Source organism: Lissotriton helveticus, chromosome 11 (assembly GCF_964261635.1).
Source record: "Lissotriton helveticus chromosome 11, aLisHel1.1, whole genome shotgun sequence".
Classification (NCBI taxonomy): domain Eukaryota; kingdom Metazoa; phylum Chordata; class Amphibia; order Caudata; family Salamandridae; genus Lissotriton; species Lissotriton helveticus.
The window spans coordinates 269,353,140-269,374,097 of NC_136072.1; the positions used below are offsets into that span (position 1 = coordinate 269,353,140).

At 45.4% G+C, this 20,958-nt stretch overlaps 1 protein-coding gene across 11 annotated transcripts in view; it reads right to left on the reverse strand.

The window, feature by feature from the left end:
• TRIP12 (thyroid hormone receptor interactor 12) overlaps positions 1-20,958 on the reverse strand; it is a 1,008,257-nt gene that overhangs the window by 194,221 nt on the left and 793,078 nt on the right. For all 11 annotated transcript variants that reach the window (XM_078668151.1, XM_078668159.1, XM_078668158.1 and 8 more), the window contains one exon: positions 4,556-4,755. In XM_078668151.1, the coding sequence (XP_078524277.1) occupies positions 4,556-4,755 (200 nt within the window). The remainder of the gene's footprint in view (positions 1-4,555; positions 4,756-20,958) is intronic.

Genomic DNA, 20,958 nt, shown 5'->3' on the forward strand with positions numbered 1-20,958 from the left:
CCAGTTGCTGGGGCAGCTGTCGCACTTCAACAAACTCGTAACATAACATAACATACCATCAGAAATCTGGCAAAAAGTGTGGGGGTGGGTCACTGCAACAGAAACCCACGTTCCTACAATACTCTATCTACTTGCAGATTCCTCACATGTAGAGCAAGCCCAAACGTCAGACTGGATACGAAAACTTCACAGCTCTCCTGTTCACAGTAGGGGGCCCTGGCTTCATTAGGATGCCAGAAGTGGTTTCAGGTGACATCACGGAAGCCATAAAGTAGTTGCACTGGGGCTACAACGTCAGTTTCCATCCTTTTTAACCTAAGCCTTTGAGGTGAGTAAACTGACTGATATCGACAAAGTAGTGCAGCACAAGAATATAAGCTGGTATCTTATTAACTTTCCCTATAACATCCCTCAAACAGGGAGGAAAGTGGGTCAGTTAATGTGCATGTAGGTAGAGGATCCACAAGATGGTTCTTTACAACACAAGTATCTTTTTCTTCTGATTGATACATCTACCTGTGGATTCCTCACCTGTATAATAGATTCTGGAGTAATACCCTGAACCTTAACAAGGAAATCCTGCAAAACAGATTTAGCAAAGTGGCTGTCCCTAAGCACTTCAGAATCCAGGAAATAATGATTGGCGAATGTGTGTGGGGATGTCCACGTCGCTGCTCTCTGCGATAGGAACGACTCAGGCTAGGGCAGAAGTAGTGGTTTAGTCCTGCTAGAATGGGCTCAGATCCCTTCTGGAAGATCCTTTTTGGCCAAAGCAAAGCAGGTTTTGATGCAGAGGATGATCAATCTTGAAATGGTTCATTCTGCACTGCTTGGCCTTTTGTGGCCCCACAGTATCTCACAAAGAGCTTGTCATAAGGTTGCATGTCCTTGGTGCGGTCCAGATGATAGTGGACCGCTCACCAATGGATGTTCCTCCTTAATGGTCTGGGAAGAGGGGGTAAAAAGTCACCACTTCTGGCAAGAAAGCAACTCTGGTTCGCAACACCAATATGTACAGGTACAAAGAAGTACAAGGGGGACAGGAACTAAGCCTGCTTCTTGCTCACCTGTGCATCTGTAGTAAGAGCCAATACAAATACAGTTTTGAGAGAGAAAATCCTAAGGGATAACTATGAGTGGAGAGGTGTGGTGATACGGCTAGGTCAGCTGACTTTGGAGCACAGGGTTCACGGTTTGATCCCCGGCTCCAGCGGCAGCTCAGCACCATGTGACTCTGGGCAATAGCTCACTTAATTTCTACGACGGCCTCCAGTGCCTTGAGACCCAAAAGGGTGAGTAGTTTTTGCTTTACAAATACAGATTTACATTTACTATGCAGGCTCTCAAACCGAGGTCCCATAAGAAAAGTCAAAACAAATTAAAGTTCAACTGGGTTATAACAAAAGGAGTTGGAGGGTACATATTCGTCAATCCAGTGAGAAAGTGCATAAGAATGTGGTATTTAAAATAAGATGGCTGATCTGGTAGACACAGAAATTATAAAAATGCAGCTGACTACCCTTTGAGAGTGCCTATCGCATCACCCCTCCGTACAAGGGAAAGTGCATATTGCAGGACCCGTGACAGCCTGGACTGCAAGGGTCTGCACTGTTGCCTGCACACCAAGCAACAACGTTGCTCCATCTGCAAGTGTAAGCAAATTTGGTGTAGGGGATACACACTGACAAGATGACTTCTATCACCTCTGGTGGCAGCTGAAAGGAACATAGATGTCCATGCTCATTGCCATGCATATAGGTGGAAAACCATCCCCACGAATGGGAGAGAAGGTCCGGTCTGAATGGAAGGCGTGGTGCAGAACATATGGGAAAGCGCAGGAGGTCCTCATACCACGCCCTTCTTGACCAATCCGGGTGATGAGAATAACTTGAGCCAGTCTATGAATCTTCTTGAGGAATCAAGGCATAGGGAGAAGATAAGTAATGCAGCTCAAAGTTCCTCCTCAACTGAAACACATCCCCCTAAGGCTCCCCTCGACGGATTCTTGAGAGCACAGAACTGTTGGCACTGAGTATTTTCTGAGGAAGCAAATAAGTCCACCTGAGGAATGTCCCACTGGGTGACGATTTTGTGGACTACCTCCAGTAGAAGATGCCACTCTTGATCAGCAAGATTACACCAGCTCAGACTGCCAGCTCTGACATTCATAGACCCCGCTTGGGAATTGGCGGTGAGCCAGATCCCTTGAAGGTGTGCAAAAGTGCAAAAAACCATAGTCTTAGCACCTCCAGGCAAAGGAAGGACCCTACTCTCTCTTGCTTGTTCATATACCATATTGCAGATTGTGTTGTCCGTCGAGATATGGGAGGACTGACCACTATGGAGGGGAGAAAGGACTTGAGGGCCAGTCGAATCACTTGGCAGTTCCAGCAGGCTTAACTGCAGAACCCGCTCTTCCGGGGATCAGAGACCTCTGATCTCTAGATGAGCTCCCCACACTAGGGTGGAGGCATCCGTCACTATCGGAGGTGGTGGTGGTGGTGCAGGAGGTGTCCGTGGTAGAGGCGGAATCGGCACCATTCACTTTATCGGCTGTTAGTAGAAGTGCAGGAACAAGACAGTATGGGGCTAACTTCAATGGAATGACATCAGCTGGACGAGTATGAAGATTGATAGAAGCGGGTACTACACTGAGCCCAAAGGTGCGCCAGACAGTGTTGATGCTTTTACATAGCAATAAACACTACCAGATTTGCTCCTGGTGCCGGTAACTTGGGAAGAGCTGGGGTCAGCACTGGTGCATTGAAAGACAAGGTTACTGGGGCGGACAGAGAAGGAGACAATCAATCCAGAGCCTAGCCCACAGGTGGAGCAGGGCTATGTGGAGGATCAGCTGAATGGATAAGGATTAGCTCCAGTTTCAAGGACAAGGGTTCTGGTAAAGTCAGATTGATGGGGTGACGTACACCTAGCATGTTTCTTATGACTCCTCTTCTTTCTTTCTAGAAGATGTCGAAGGGGAAATGGAAAGATGTCTGGAACGCTTTTGGTGTTGACAGTCGTCCTACCTTGAGCCATGAACAATTTGGCCTCCTGCTCCTTAATAGCCCTAGTATGCATGTGGAGGCACGAGAAACAAAAAGGACTGTCTGGGGCTCCCATGATGGCCATCTGTCCCTCCCAATCTCTATTGGGGTTAAACCCAGACTTTTTAGGGGAGACATATTTGTACTGCAAGTTGTAATTTAGTAATTTTCCTCAGAAGTGAAGCTCTGGACCAAGCGTAGATCATGGAGCCAGAGGTACTCCAGATGGAAGGGCTATTGGTTCCCGGAAGGTGAACGAGAGGGATTCAGAAAGGATATGAAGAGCCGGAGCATGGACGGGCTGAATTCTTCGACCTGTTGCAGAGTAGAAGACGGCCCCAGGAATTCCAGACTGTGCCTGAACCATTTGCGAAATCAGTTCAGAAGTCGGGAGAATCTGGAAGTGAGATTAGAGTCATGGTGCCACCACGTGCTTAATGAGGTGAACACAAGTGGCGAGAGGGTTCAGAGTGCCACTTCGATTTTGTATACTTTGACTTACCCAAAGATTTAGATCTTGATGAAGACTGGCCTCTGAAACAGCTTTGGCAACTGCTGGGACTGGAAATCTGACGTAGAATTAGATAAGTCTCAATTCAGAGTCTTCTTGTTCTTGGCGATGTACAGTCATGCCGTGCGGTGCGGTCAAGGATGGCCTTTCAGTTCATTAATACATCCTTAAGAGTCATGACTCCACCCCAGGGACATTTGAGGGAATCCGTCACAGACATATGTTACTTGCCAGCACCCACAGGGCTTAAAACCTTTTGTTTTTGGGGGTGATAACCCTTGCACACTGAAAAGTTCTGACCAAAAATACTGAGATAAATGTCTCAGAGAGACAAGATAGAACTCTGTATTCGCGCCTGGAGGCAGGGAAATAAAAGAACCGATGTCAGCAAGCAGGAGTGGACCCTATATATGCACTGCACACCATTTCCGGAGCTGAACAGTCAGTGCCCCCTAATGGTATGTAGAGGAACTGCTGAAATATTTCTGGATTTAGTCGGATGCCGGGGGAATATTCAAAAGGTAAGGAATCTTGGGGTTGAAAGCCTAAATCAGAAATTAAGATTTCAGCAGAAATTTTATTTTCCTCTCAAGTAACAGGAAACTAATCCTAAAACAAACCTACTATGAAGACTCGCCATTACAGAACAATCATTTTTGAATGGAAGTGAACCTGATTTTGACCAACAGCTATTAGGAGACATTTGTTTTAATAATTTCATAATTATATCCAGTTGAAGGAATTAAGGAATCATAACATTACTTGGTACCGGGGATGCTTCAGTGAAATGTGTTACTGAGGCATTTGGGAGCAAAAAAATGGTAAAGAAATGACAACTGCATCACAACATTGAATCAGCATATAAGAGAATGTAAGTATCAATTGGAAGTATGTGAAGTGATACATTGTAGGCAAACCAAACTGAAGACTTGGATTTAGCAGAATCTGAAGTGTATCAATGATAATTTAAAATGGAAATTAATAATTTGTAACTTACCATATTGTATGGGTTTTTGTCCAAATTCCAGCCCTTCCCAATGGATTACTTTCATCATCGGTGGACTCCCTCTCATCTTCCGTCTGTATACTGAATTGCCGGACTGCCTGGTAAACAGTCATATTATATGGTAACAGGTGATCACCAATGTAAAACTGCAACCGGTGCCTCACATTCCCTGAATTCAAAAACTGAGCAGCCTAATGAGAAAAAACAAAATAACAGGTTACGCAAAGGAAATATAACAAGTCAATAAAAGAGCACAACCATTGATGCATTATATACTGGCCTGCGACAATCTCATTAACTTGTTACATGAATTTGAGAACCTTTCACAGTTCTCATGAACAACTTGTATGAAAATTAGCACAAAGAAACAAGCATTTGCAATGCAATAGGTCTCGCATTCGGAAAGTTTGAGCTATTGGTCTTGTAAATGACAATTTTTTTTATTTGTGTGTTGTTTTTGAAAATAGCTAAATTAATAGCTTTGTCATTTACAATGCCAATAGTTTTAACTTTCCCAAATGTGATACCTATAGAATTTGTAATGCAACATGCTTTGTATTTACGTGACTTAGATGTATTGATATTACAAATAACAATGGCTTTTAATTTTTAAAAATAATGAATAAAGAAAAATGATTTTAATTTATAATGGCAATAGCTTAAACTTTTGTAAATAACTTTTGTGAAGATTATGTTCAGTGTATTTTATTGTGAAGAAAATCCAAGAACAGAAGTGAAATATTAACATCTTTTTGTGACATTTGTAATAAAGCTTGAAACATTGAGAGAACATATTTGAACCAGTGATGCTGTGGTGGTGCTGAGTGATGCTGTGGTGGTGCCTAGTGATGCTGTGGTGGTGCTGAGTGATGCTGTGGGGGTGCTGAGTGATGCTGTGGTTGCGCTGAGTGATGCTGTGGTTGCGCTGAGTGATGCTGTGGTTGCGCTGAGTGATGCTGTGGTTGCGCTGAGTGATGCTGTGGTTGCGCTGAGTGATGCTGTGGTTGCGCTGAGTGATGCTGTGGTGGTGGTGAGGTGGTGCTGACAGGTGCTGTGGTGGTTCTGACTGGTGCTGAGGTGGTGCTGAGGTGGTGCTGTGGTGGTGCTGAGTGGTGGTGCTGAGGTGGTGCTGAATGATGCTGTGGTGGTGCAGAGTGATAATGTGGTGGTGCAGAGTGATAATGTGGTGGTGCTGAGTGATAATGTGGTGGTGCTGAGTGATAATGTGGTGGTGCTGAGTGATAATGTGGTGGTGCTGAGTGATAATGTGGTGGTGCTGAGTGATAATGTGGTGGTGCTGAGTGATAATGTGGTGGTGCTGAGTGATAATGTGGTGGTGCTGAGTGATAATGTGGTGGTGCTGAGTGATGCTGGGGTAGCGCTGAGTGATGATGTGGTGATGCAGAGGGCAGAAAGGCACAAATATGGGAAGTAAAGTCCCCAGCGGTGCGGCAGGGCTCACTCCCCCACTGGCAGCAACAATCAGGATGCAGGAAGAGTTGGCACCTTATTATTACACATATAATTTCATTCCAGGATGGTAACTTTTTGCAGTGTTTAACTTTTTAACTTTATTATTTGATAGCAAGCATACCCATGCCAAGTTTAGGTGCCATTTTTTATTTTTTTCCTTTTAATGTATAATATGTGTGTGTGTATACACTTACTGAGTTTGTATGTGTTGTTAATGGGTGAGTAAGCTGAGGCAACAATGCGTCAGTGGGCAGATGAATGGGTGTATGAGTGCAAGGATGAATGACAGAGGACCTTGTATGATGAGTTGAGTGCCTAAATTCACCAGTGTCTGAAGCGGTATTTCAGCCTATAAACTCGATTTCCGAAGCTCGATTCGGACCCTTTTACATATTGAACCTTGCCTGTGGAGGGGCCGTTTAATTGACGGTGGGTGGCTGCAAAGAAAAGTTGGGATTGAGATGAATTTACAATAAAGGGGCGCTCTGGGGTGGGGTGAACAGAAGGGTTCATCGCAGCCACTTCAGCGCGTGAAGCCAGGGCACATAACGTAAATATTAGCGGGTGTGAAAGAAAGTTCAGGAGAAATGTGTCTCAATTCATACCATATGTAGCTCTGACCCCAGGGTCTCCCAGCAATCTGAGAACTGAAATTAACGCCTGGAACAGATGCCGAGGCAAGTACGAGAACTACATGTTCATCGTCGGCACTTTTGGCTCAGATTCATTTTTAAAACTATCCATAGTGAAGGGAAAATGGCTTTATTATTTACTAAAACCATCCAGGAGTTAAGACTAGTTCTCTATTTTTGTGAGACTAGTGAACCAGCAGATGGAGAAAGTGTGACGGGGATAATATAAACCCCAGGCAACGGTGGAAAACGACAGCGGAAAGGCAGGCGGGGAGCGCGAATTGTTGAAGGAAAGTCAGAGAGTGGGTGAAAAGGACGGGAGTGCGAAGGGAAGCTGCGCGGAGAAAGGAGGGAAGCGGAGACCAGATGGCTGGAGTGCAGACGGCCCATTCACGAAATGCAGTTTGCTAAACATATTGTGCAAATGACTTCAAAGATGATACGCCCATCTTTAATCAAATTAGACATGCGAAGAGTATTAAAATAACATCATGAGTGAAAACAGTACAGTAGCATCTTAATGACAGTGAAAATGATGGGAGCGTTGGACAGAGATAATGGTCAATATTGTTCGTTGTATATAGTGCTGTCGTGGTGCCTGATGGCCACTTCAAAGCACTCTGAGACAGTGTAGGTTTTATTGCTAAGGGTTGCTTGAGTGGCTTTGCGCACTTTTGCATCATGCCCACGGGAGTTTGAAAAGGAAGTAACTTGAAGCAATGCTGTGCGTTACTTCGCGCCAGTCCGGGGCAGCTGAGTTGTGTGTGCCGAGCTTTTTTACGAACAGGAGAAGCTGGTGGGGGAAGCGGAGACTGGGAGAAAAAGAGAAGAAAGCTGAGCAGGGAGGGTTCAGGAAAACAGAGTGGAGGAGTGGGGCTGTAAAGGACGAGAGGTGGCGGTACGGAAGGAGAGGAGGGAGGCATGGTCCGACAGGAAAGGAGGAGAGCGAAAAAAAAAAAAGTGAAAGCAGGGGGAGAAGAGAGACACGGCCTGGCGTCCGTGAAAGTGAAAGTAATTAGGGGGGAGGAGAAATGCATGAGGCCGAGCGCATGCTGGGGGAAGCTTCAGATGCCCATGGGAGGGAGGCTGATTGCTTTGATGTGGACGAGCGTTCCGCACCAGTGCACCACATGAACTGGACGAAATCCACGATGGTTTGAACCTTGGTTTGCTCACTATACTCTCGCCTATTATCCCTTGCGGGATTAATAGGCGAGACCTAAAAAGAAACAACTAGGTGCACATGTCTTTTAACCCCTTTGTTGCACCCGTCGGCCAACGGCCGTCGCAAGCACTACCTCCTTAGTACTGTGCACGTCCGTTGACCGACGCGGCCCCTCCCACTTAATCAAACCGCTGCACCGCAGCGGAATTTGTGCCGCGGTTAAGCGGATTAACAAAAAGACAGAATTCAGTTATGTCGCACACTAAAGCAAAGTAATATTTCACCTCACTTTTTTAGAGTCAAAGAAATCCTGTACACCGATACTTGGGTTCAAATAAAGATAGGTCAAAATTCAGGTCTGTCTGAAAGAATTCCACCAAACTGTGGTGCTAGCACACTTCTGTTATGAAGCCTTTAAACTGCTCATGTCGGGAAAGAAGTGCATAAGTTAGCCCCTTTCTTCACAAAGTGGGTTCTGTTCTTCTGTTGGTAGTACAGTATGCTGATATGCCACCATCATACTTGATAGCACTAGGATAGGTCACTAGCATCCTATGATTAATATGAAAAAAACTATTTGGTAGTACATTTTGGATAATCCAAATTATTGTGCATGGTTGGAGGAAAAAGGTTCTGGTACCCGATTCCAGGATGGTCAACCAATAACTCGCTCAATGTCCTATAATTACCTCATTTGCTGCATTTAAACAAGCTTTAAAACTTAACCAATGTTCCATGAAAGCGAAAGCATAACTCAAGCACCCCTATAGCACGACAACTGTTACAATTTGTGTAAGATTCTACCACTGGGCGAGATCGGAGGAGGAAGATGGCGGCCGGCTAGAAGGGTCCGGTCGGGAGCTCCATGCTCGCCGCCTAAGATAACAAAGAAATGCAACGTATGCATATCATAGCCGCTACAATATAATAACGAAAAAGGAAGACTACCTACTTACTGAAGCTCGTGAGGATTCTCGAGATGGGAGAAGTCGGCCCGTGGTAGACTTACGAGGGATGTGGGACTCTTGTCCGCAGGGAGTCAAGGTCGATAGCGGCAGCCTCGATGTTTTCCCCGGGCTCTGGGCAGCGGCGTCTGGCGCACACAGGGAGAGCCAGAGAGCGCTCGGGAAAGTCGATTTCCTCTTCCGGGGGAAGAGTAGCAGCAGCAGCAGCAGCAGCCGCATAGGCTTGCCAGTACGCCTGGAGCAGTGTTGTTTCCGGGGCAAGAAGGGCAGCGCTGCCGGAGCCAGAGCTGGAATAATCACCGCACGGAGGGGAGAGGGAAAAGCAGCAACCAGTACTAACCCCAGTTCCAACGCTATCTTTGGGGAAGAAAAGCGAATAAAAGACTTCCAGTACACGCGGGACCAGACTGGGAAAGAAAAAGCAGGGGATGCAGAAATAAAATACCGGCAGCGAATTCACTCAAAGGACGAAGACCGGGTGACTCTTCCAAGCCCCAGCTCCTATCTCATGAATAAGGTACGAGGGGAAATTAAAGGACAGGGGGGCATTGCTTTAGACTTGATCGAAGGGTGCAAAGGGAGTAATCAGGAGGGTTCACTAGGAAAGATTGAAGGAAAGGAGTGTATTGAAGGTGCCGGGAGGGCTGAGTGTGTGGAAGGGGAAAATTCAGAGTTACAAACCAGCACTAAAACAGGAGAAAAAGGGAGTTTTCAACCCGAAGAAGGGATAAGATCCAGTTATTGCCTCAGAAACAGGCACTTCCCTAAGCAAGGCTTCTTACCCCCCACCAAACAAGTAGTTTTACCAGTGAACCCAAAAAAAACCTGAAAGGCACCCCCAACCGTGATCGCCAACCTAAGCCAAGGTCTCAGAAAGGAGAGCCCCAAACAAAACAAAAAATAAAAGTTACCCCCTCGCTGAGATCTTTTTTTAAAGTTCAGCAGCCGATACAAACGAGAGATAACCCCCCCAACACTCCGGGACTTAACCGGTACACCGAAGTCTAATCTCCTCCCAGGAGAGCTACCGCACACCAGAGAACTAAGAAACAACATGAGCACAGAAAACAATACTCTCAAAGACCCACAAATGGAGGTTCAAAGAGACTCGATACAAATGAACCCCAGGCACCTAATCCAGGTCTCCCTCACTCCATCATAGAACAAACAGGAAAAATCATGGAAAATTTTATGGAGAAAGTGCTGGGAGAGATGAGAGAGAAATTCACAATCTCCGAAACCAATCAAGCCAAGATCCTGGAGGTATGTGAAACCCTGGACCAAAACATTAATGCACTGAGTGATAGAGTATCAGCAGTTGAGACAATGGTGGAGACCCTGAGTAAAAAAGTAGACACTAATCAGAAGGAGATCAGGAAACTAAGAGACTCAGACAGAAACATAAAAGAAAAGCTCGAATCATTAGAAAATCAAGCAAGGAAAAACAATCCGAGTATCTTAAATGTTCCAGAAAATCTTGAAGGGTCTGACATTAAGAAATTCATCATCTCACTGCTAGAAGAATACTTTCCCTGGACTAAAGAGGTGAACCTGGCTGACGACATACAGAGGGTGCACCGAGACCCCTTTGGAAAAAGGTAAAGAGAGAAGGACCCCAAGGAACATCTTAATAAACTTTAAAACATATACACTAAAGGAAAAACTACTAAGCGAGGGTCTAAAGAGCAATTCCCTAAACAAAGACAACTGGTCCTTCAGGATTCGCTCGGATATGTCTAAAGCCACCCAGGACAGACAGTGGGAGTTAGGACAATTTATGCAAGAGCTAAAGTCCCTCGGAGCCACAGTCCAGATGAGATTCCCCGCTGCACTGAGAATCATGTGGCGAAACAAAATGCACAATATTAGGGAGCCCAGTGAGGTAGAGACTTTCTTAGAACAAATCAAGGAGCAGCTGCGGACCACAAATGTAAGTTAAAGCAAAAAATAAAATACGCAATTTAAGGAGAATCATGGAACTCAAAAGGGTGAACAATACCGCTCAAAAAAAAGACAGGAGGCTTCCTCGGGGTGAGCAACGGTGAACGTCACAAAAATAAGCACAAAAAAACACCACGGGTGGGGAGCAAACTAGGGGAAAAAAACAAAAAAAATGTCCTCAGCAGTAAAAATAGGAGGAGTCTATAGGGATTGTAAAAATGAAACTAGCTTAAGCACCTACAAAGAAATGTGTGATGGCAGCAACTAAAGAATTTAAAGTTCTCTCATGGAACGTAAATGGGCTCAGAACAAATAGTAGACGGAGAAGGATACTTGAGTACTTGGACAAAGAAGTGATTATACTCCAAGAAACACATCTCTTAAAGGCAGAGTGGGAACAAATAGTGAAAAAACTTAGTTGGGTGGACACCTACGTATGCACCAACAAAGACTGCAACATCAAGGGCATTGCAATTCTTTTTAAAAAATCACTCAATGCAAAAGTCGAGCAAAAGATAGTGGATAGCAAAGGCAGATGGGCCCTAGTTAAGGTAAGAATATACAACAACATCTTCACCATAGCAGGATACTATGGACCAAATACCGATGACTCAATCCCCCTTCAAAGGCTATACACAGAACTACTATCAACAACGACTCCGATATTACTAGGGGGTGATTACAACATTATGCTGGACCCAAAACAAGATAGATCCCCTCCCAGGAAGACAAGCCAATTTACCCAAGATGAGAGAATGGCTGGGGTTCTACAAAAAAGACTTAGGTTTAATAGATATGTGGAAAGAGAAAGGCAACAAAAGGTTCCCCTTTACTCTACATAATAAAAAACTAGGGCACAGATCCAGAATCGATTACTTTCTGATAAACAAAAGCCTGCATAGTAACGTTAAAGCTATAGACCATATACCAGCTCATCTATCTGACCACTCGGCAGTGCAACTCACCCTACAAATCACAAGAGATAAAACACAACCCAGATGGACAGTCGACCGCACTCTATTACTAGATCCCAAACTTCGGGAAGAACTAGGTACAACCTCAGCCAACTTCTTTGAGGATAATCGAGAAGGGACATCAGACCAAATTACTTGGGACACATATAAAGCAGTTATTGGAGGAAAACTAATTAGCATGGGAGCTCATAGAACAAAACTCGCTAAACACGAGATTGGAGATATGGAAAAAAGTATAAACTTAATTGATGAACAGATAAGGACAGAAAATTATAAAGGTAAAATAGATACCATGGAGGAAGAAAGGAGGGAATTAAGAGAAAAACTGGCGGATTACCTAGAAAAAAGAGTTAAGATAAAGTGGGAAGCCAGCAAACTCGCTAATCACGAGTATGGGGAGGGATGCGGGAAACTGCTGGCCTGGAAGACAAAAACAGACCAAACCAGGAATAAAATTGTCAGCATACAGCAGAACAATCAAATCGGCTTAACTTCTGAAGAGCCGGTAATCAAGCAAGAATTTGAAAACTTTTTCTCCTACCTATACAAGGAAGACTCCTTCCCATCAGAAGAACAAATTGGAGAGTACTTAGACCCCCTACTTTTGCCCAAACTATCGGAAGAAGAGAAAGAGGAGCTAAATGCGGAAATAACGATCGAGGAAGTAAAAATGACACTGAACAACCTGAAAAGAGGGAAGGCTGCGGGTCCTGACGCCCTCCCAAACGAGCTATACTCCGCCCTGAGAGAGATCTTGGCCCCACCGATAACAAGGCTCCTAAATACAATCTACAAGGAACAGGGTAACATTCCAGACTCCTGGAATGATGCAACTATCAGGATCATTTTAAAACCAGGGAAAACCCTGCAATCTGTGAATCATAGTGACCCATCTCGCTGTTGAACTGCGATTACAAAATCTTTATGCAGCTCATAGCATTGAGACTGGCCCTTGTAATGCCAAAACTGATCCACCCGGATCAGAAGGGATTCGTAAAGGGAAGACAAATATATGAAATAACCCACGAGCTCTTTGCCGCGATAGATGTAGCGACCTGTGAAAAGATCCCCCTAACCATAATAACTTTTGACGCGGCTAAAGCATTCGACAGAGTCAACTGGTCTTTTCTAAATAAAGCCATCACTAAATACAACCTTGGGAAATGCTTTAGTCATTTGGTGTCGGAAACCTACAAAAAAACCAAGAGCTAAGATTCTAATCAATGGGAGCCTCACTAACAATATCAATATACAAAGAGGAACGAGGCAAGGGTGCCCCCTGTCACCACTACTTTTCAACCTCTACATCGAGCCATTATCAAATATTCTAAGAAATAATGAGTTAATAACTCCCTTCAAATATCGAGAGTGGGCTAAAAAGGTGGCGCTATATGCAGACGATCTAATGATCTTTACAGATAACTCCCAAAACTCCGCCGCAGCAATAGATAGGACAATTGTGCAATTTGGTAAAGTATCTGGGTACTTAACCAATGAAGCTAAAACTGAATCCGTGAGTTGGAATGTGCATCAAATTATCCCGTATTCTAAAGACAAAATAAAATACCTGGGTGTATTACTGGTAAAGGATCTAGAAAAAGTGCCCCAGCTAAACCTTAATAGGGTTGCTACTGAGACCAAAAACCTCCTCAAAGTATGGGATGGATTACCACTAAGCTTTTTGGGGAGATCAAACTTGATAAAAATGTCCATACTCCCCAAATTTACGTATCTCTTTAATGTCATCCCACTGGAATTTAAAAGAGATTATCTGAAGAAGATCCAGGGAGAAATTGTGAGCTTTATATGGGCATCTAAAGGATCAAGGATTGCCTGGAATAAAATAAGGAGGAAAAAAGAACAGGGTGGAATAGCCAGCCCAGATCTCGTTGAATACTGCAGGGCTTTCCAATTTAAAAACGCGAGACCCCTATTAAAAAAATACGAGTTTCATCCCGAATTCCTTCAAACATTGACAAACAAAACTGACTATTTCCTATTCAAATTTGGACACCCGAAATTCTTTAAAAAAGTCAAATTGAAGATCCTAATTGGTGCAGCAAAACTATGGTATCAAGTCAGAAGTTCTTTGAACATCCCTTACTACAGTTCCTTGGCTCCCATATGGGATTCCCTGGGCACACCAGAATGCCTAAAAGATTCTCTGGCACTGCCACTAAGGACGGCCGGAATCAATGAATGGGGCCAGCTGATGACAAAGAACTCAATAGAATCGTGGGAATACCTAGTAGAAACCACCAATTCATCGGTGTCAAAATTTTAATATTACCAACTAACAAGCTGGGCAAGCTCATTAAAGGAAAAAAAAAACAGGAAGAATAGACCTAGAGAAAGAAATGACAAAAACCACCGCAATAAAGAAGGAAATATCAAAATGGTACTGGGCTCAAATCACTGCAGGAGAAGAGAATTTCTCGATCCCAGAATCACTTTGGAGGAAAGAAATAACAGAGCTGGACCTCCAAAACCTATGGCAGAGATCACTAGAAAAATGCTGGTCAACCATCAAACCAGCCCGCCTGAAGAGAAATCATCTATTCACAATACACAGGGCATACTGGACCCCCAAAAGACTATCAAAATTCAAAGGAACCAGCGTAAAATCCTGCCCAAAACGCGGGCTAGAAAAAGCGGACGACCTGCATATGTTCCAAGCTTGTCCTTCACTCGATTCCTTTTGGCAGGAAGTTGGTAAGACGTTATGCCGGGTACTGGGAAAACCATCTAGAAGTAAGTACAACTCTTATTTTTGGAATTGACACAAAGGTGGATATAAGTAAAGAGAAGTTAACAAAAAAACAGGAACATCTGTTGTTTGTATTAATACTACTTGCAAGAAGGGAAATATGCTTAAACTGGGTTAAACCAGGACCACCGACACATAGTGACTGGCTAAATTCCATAATAAAAACACACAAAATGGATAGGAAAGGAAAGCCCACAAAAAAATCAAACTTTTGGGAAATCTGGGAAACTTATCATACACTAAACACACAAGGCAATGTAGGAACTTGACCAATTTAAACAAATCCAATGATTGAAGCCGTGACAGTAATTCAGACGGGAATCATTCCCGCCGAGTGGTCAGGAAGGCCAGCTCTCCCCCCGGATACAAAGAATTATTGATTGAAGGATACAAGGAGAGCCAAGTAATGGCTCCACTACAATAAAGGGAAACTCTTCGCTGCCAGGAACAGTATCGCTAAGAGAGTGCAGGTACAATCCTGGATGTCACGGCCTCCCGTTAAACTCCTTACACATTTCACGCGCAAAATGAGGATACAAAAACAAAAAACAAAGATTCTACCACTGGTTTATGGCGTGGGCGCAAACCAAGGGAGGTGGTTGGACGTAACCTAAAGAAATATCTTCAAATCATTTTGGTTTACGAATTTCCTCAATAAAATTACATACAGGTTTGGATTGATCATTAATTAAGCAGTCCTTTGGCAAGCAATGCTCAATTTCTAAAAATTTGCTATAAAGCTTAACTAATAAAGCGAGGCATTATCAGGAAGCTACTGTGGAACATGATTCAGGGACAAAAAGGTATGTTACTCTCTGGATAATCTACACACAACATTCCCAGAGGGAGTTGTACCTCCCAGATTGCTGAGACTGTGTTCTGTATTCCAATTAATGAAGAAAACAGAGCATACCTTAAAACGATCTCTTACCAAAATAATTTCCAGGTTTACTTACAGCATACATACTCCTGGTTAGTTATAGACTCTGGTAGCTCGGGAATGTTGAAGGCATATTTGTAAGATTTTTTAACAGCCATAATAACTAGGCATGCATTAATGAGCTTCCTGGTTTTTCAACCTGTTGAATTCAAAGACCATCAGAAAAACAAATTTCTTGCAAACAAGTCCTGTCTCCTGTGTTGCTATAAGAATGAATCCTTTCAGCACACACTACATTGTTTCTTGCAGGTTATTGCCCATAAGGATTTACATCAGCAAAACAAAGGAAAAATATGAAGAAATCTGTTCAGAGACCCAGAGTTCTGTTATATATGGAGTAATTGTACATACTTTAAAGTGGGTACTAGATAAGCAGCTATATACTGTAGATGAGTAATCTGCATGAAGAGCTGTCTGTTCAGATGAACTCCCCAGACTTCATATGGAACTGGAGCAGAATCTTGTAGGAAGCTGGCTCTGTATATACTTTATCAAAGTGAGGTATAATGTGCACAGAGTCCAGTGGAACCCGAAAGGTAGGCAGAGGTGAAAGTGTTAACCGTCAGGCTTCTTGCACATTTTCTCTGTTTCCTAGAAGAAAACTACCACCTCCCATAATGCATTGGGAGAGGCAACAGGTTGTGTTCTGTTCCATACTGCACTAAGCTGCAGCCTGCCCCCGTTCTTAGGTGCTTGGCTTTCTTCCTTGTTAGGACCATGCCCTTCCCTTCGTTCTGCATCGCCCTGAGTTCACTCTTGTGTGCGACTCGGCGTCGCTGGCTTCTCCCTTCAGCCTAGGACTTGGAAAGTGCTGCCTGTGTTCATGGAAATTAGCCGTGAGCATTTGGAAAGTACTCTGTTCCCTGCCGTGATTCTTTGCATTAAGCGTGAGGACGCAGTACGTTCTTTTCACTTCACCGGGAGAGATGAAGTGCGGACTCAGTTTACCCTCCATTAGCGCAAGGGCGCGCAGTGTTCCTTTCCCTTCTCCCTAGACTCTGATAACTTAGGCTGGTTAAGTTCTCCTTCTCAAGTGCTAGGATGCGCCATTGCTGTTTCTTTTGTTATAACTGCTGACGAGCAGCGCATGTGTAACCTTAATTTTTAGGTTTCGCCTGGCCATAGCACTGCGCACGAGTGCTCGCGCAGGCGAAATCTTTTGATCCTACAGTATGGGGCTTTGTCCCGCCTTCTCTTCCATTGGCTAGCTCCATAAATGGAGGCTAGCCATTGGAAGAGATTGGTTGTCAATCACTCTTTCCCCGTCAGGACGCGATTCGGGGGCGTTTCCGTGTCATTTTTTAAGTCCCGCCCCCCACACCCTCCCTCTCGCCGTCCCGTTGTCCGTGCCTTCTCCCTCCCGCCCGCCCACTGTCCGTGCCTCCTCCCTCCCGCCCACTGTCCGTGAAACCAGCTGCTGCTGAGACAGTGCGGGGCAGGCTCAGTGCACCGTTATGTTCATGTTTACCACAAGTTTGCTTTCTTTTAGTCACTGAAAACTCGGGGAGCACACGTGTCACCTCATAAATCTCACTGGCACGCCCAGGCTCCGGCTTAGTAAGTCACAGCTGCAACCTGCTGGGGCAGGTCCGTGCCTTCTCCCTCCCGCTCGCCCACTGTCCGTGCCTCCTCCCTCCCGCCCGCCCACTGTCCGTGAAACCAGCTGCTGCTGAGACAGTGCGGGGCAGGCTCAGTGCACCGTTATGTTCATGTTTACCACGAGTTTGCTTTCTTTTAGTCACTGAAAACTCGGGGAGCACACGCGTCACCTCATAAATCTCACTGGCACGCCCAGGCTCCGGTTTAGTAAGTCACAGCTGCCACCTGCTGGGGCAGAGATCCCGTTGCAAATGTCCGTCAAGCATAACGAGCCTTGAATGGCAACGGCTGGGATAGCCTTTGCCCCCAGGGCCACCTGCCCGCCCCAGAATCAAGCCGGGGGTGTGAAGTTTGCTGTGCTATGCGCTGAAGGTGCAGTTCCCAGAAGAGCGCCTCGGACACTTCCCCAGCCTGCCTCAAAACACAAACCCTCGAGAGTCGCAGTCTGTGACAGGCGTGCCCAGATGGAGAAGTTTCTTCCAGAAGGTTCTTCTGTGTGTGTTCGCTGCCCAATAAGGCCGGCGTGCGAGGTGGAAAGATAAATAAAAAAGAGAAATTCCACTGAGCAGGTGCTTTACAGGTCACCAAAGCTCGCCGCCCTCCAAAGTGAATCATCTCTCCCCCAGTTATGACAACGCTCCCCACATCATTACTGCTGTAAACCACTTTTCACCCCTTTTCCATGTTTTACCCCCTGCCGTTCTTCCCTTTACCCCATGTTGGAGTGCCCAGACCCCGCCTTGCACTGTCCTCCCTTGCTGTGCAGCATGGTTCGTGGATGCAAATTACTTACAGACCACCATGGGCTACGACTCGGTCGTTGAATGACAAACTTCTACTAGGCGCTTCACTTCACGGCCCGGCTCGGGAAGCTCCCTATCAAGCTCCACACTGTCAAATTAATTCCATTACAAGTTATGCCCGCAGCATATAGCGCGGAATTATTATATTTTTAATATTCCATGTTGTCTACTCGGTCTCCACCAGCGTAAGAATGTAATTACGTTTCCCACCCGCCGCATGGACGTATACACGTGGCACAGGGTCGTGAGCAAGGCCTGCAGTGTTTATGAACTGTGGGGTGTCTTGTGGTGCGTGAGGAGTTGGAGCTGTGGAGGTCGATGAGATAAACATGGCAAGAGCCCACATCGATTGGCACAGCTCGGACACCGTACTGGCAGCACCTGCAGCTCGGCAGCACATGCCGTTGTGCATTCCAGCACTCTTCTTTTATGGGGGAGTGTCTATTACAACACTTAATATTTTGTGGGAGGTTGAAAGTTCAGTTGGATGTTTTTCAAGACCAGGAAGGTAATCACGTTAAGAACATTATTTAGCGGTATACCTTTCGTAAACTTTTTCATCCCACAAATGAATTCAGATCTGAAAATTGGCCCAAGCATTCAAATACCGGAACAGTCCACAATTCAGGGCCTGAACTTAGAGTTACAAACAAGACAGAGACGTTCTGTTTATTTCCTGTGTTGGTCCTTAAATGCAAGCATCCAGTGCGCAAGTTCATAAATATGTTTATATCACATACTCCCAAAGCACGTGTAATTAGGCTGCTTTTACTTTACTACAGCCAAGTCAGTAAAAACATACAGACTGTGGGTATTTTATCAGTGGCTCCTGTTTCAACTACAACGTCTAGAACGAATCCAGAGGTTGCAGGAACAGGAACAAATGCACACACAGTTCTGTGATATTCAAAAAGAGTAAGATATTGAACTGTATTACTGTGTGAAACGTATACTGCTGTCTGAGCTAACAAAGCTTTGTTTCATTGTCTTGTGCTCCTACAGGTCAGGCACGGAACCCTCACCCCACAGTCTCCTAAAAATGTAACCAATTTCTTTTCCTTTAGTGTTTCAGATGTCCCGCAGTGCAATCACTTCTCATAATTGACTTTCCCCCCTTTTTATTTTATTAATATTTTCTGCAGGTCACCGTCGGAAGTGGCACCCCTTTCTAACCCTTATTTATCATTCTTTCAATTTTTTAGGTTTCGCCTGGCCGTAGCACTGTGCAGCAGTAATAGCTCTAACTTTTCCAATGGCGAAACCGTTGCATTGTAAATGCTTGTTTTTATTAGACGCGAAGCAGAGAACGAAGCGGATACATTGTTGCCGCTTGCTTCCACTCGCGCGGTCTTCCATACCAGTGAGCTCTATGCTGGTAAATAGAGCGTGTTAGTAACCTGGTCTCCTGTGGAGAGTTATTAGGTACAATTGCAACTGGAGTCTTTCCTTAGGCTCACCACCTTCTACTCTTCTGACTGTCGAGAAAAGTCTACCTCTTGCTTTCGTTTCTGCAATTCTGGGATATCCACTGCTGGCAGACGTATGCCTGTAACCTGTTGTGTTGGATTTATCGTTCACTGTCTAGAGTACTACTTTACCTCTCACCCTCTTATCATTTGAAGAAGAAACCTCTTCTTAAGTCAGTATGCGAAAGTACACAACCTGTGCAGTCTAATCTTTAGTAATAATCCATAACCTCTTTATGGGACATGAGCCTCTTTTAACCTTCTCATTCCTTTTCTTGTTGTTTCCTATAGATACACACTGTAGGGCTACACTACACATCCTACAGGTCCGCCCCATCATTCTGCTGGTCTTGAATATTCTCCTGGTGGTCCTACGTTGTCTCTTCTTTCCTTAGGGGTACTAGTCTATCCTTCGGTGTGCCTTACCTAGCAAGAGGTGACTGTGCCTGAGGGGTGAGGGGAGGCTTACCCGTCGCTCCTCAGGATATTGGTTCTTTTGCCTAGGGACCTGTTGCCCGACAAAAAGGAGATAGCACCTTACTCTATTTGTGGTAGTGTTTTTAGGGTTTGATAGTCTTACCACCTCATGGTCGCAGTTGGCCGGGGGGACCATCCGGTTTGAGGCTGCAGACGTCGGCTGGAGGCAGGTCAGGGATCACAGGAGATCGGATCAGGATCGCCAGGGAGACGTGCTCTTGGTGTTGGGCCACTTGAACTCGGGCCGTGGGCATCGGGTTCAGACTCGTGGACTTTGCCGGACCTGGAGTCTGTTGGTGAACAAATACGGTGTTCATGGGAGACAGTCTTTTCTTTTGAAGGCAGGGCAGTACCTCTGGGTTCAGTAAGGGGCTTTGTCCCGCCTCTCTCTTCCATTGGCTAGCTCCATAAATGGAGGCTAGCCATTGGAAGAGATGGTTGTCATTAACTCTTTCCCCCGCCACGATGCGATTCGGGGGCGTTTCCGTGTCTTTTTTTAAGTACCGCCCCCCACACCCTCCCTCTCGCCGTCCCGTTGTCCGTGCCTTCTCCCTCCCGCCTACTGTCCGTGCCTCCTACCTCCCGCCCGCCCACTGTCCGTGGCTTTTTTACTGCAGTTTAGTTGTGTGTGCAGCTGAGCCAAGTGCGCCATCAGCAGAGGGCTGGGCTGCAGCCAGGAAGCAGTGTCCTGCCGGTGATCCAGAGAGAGACGGGTCCTGTGTGCCTGAAGACCCACCAGCTAGATGTAGTGCTTTATGCTCACTTTGGGCTTGCAAAATAAATTCTACCACAGAGCGCTTTGGTGCGCCTTGGGCTCACTAAAAGAATTCTGCGAAGGAGCACTCCTTGTGCAAGTTGGACTCGGTGAATGTATTCTGTGGAGGAGCGCTTTAAGCGTGCCTTGGGTTCAGTAAATGAGTTTTACGACAGATCACTTTATGCGCTTTTCCTTGGGCTCACAGCGCTTCATGAGCGCACTCGGCTCACTGAATGCATTCTGACATTAAATGCTTCATACGCGCCTTGTACCTACAGCGCTTCGACGCCTGTGGGGCTCACTGAATGAATTCCCGCGTTGGGGCCAGGAGCGAGGCTCCGGCGTCGCGACAGCAGTGTGTGGCCTGCATCCAGGATGCCGCCCTCTCCAGCCGGCCAGATTACCGTTCAAGGTTGGAGCAGCCGCTTTCCCTCC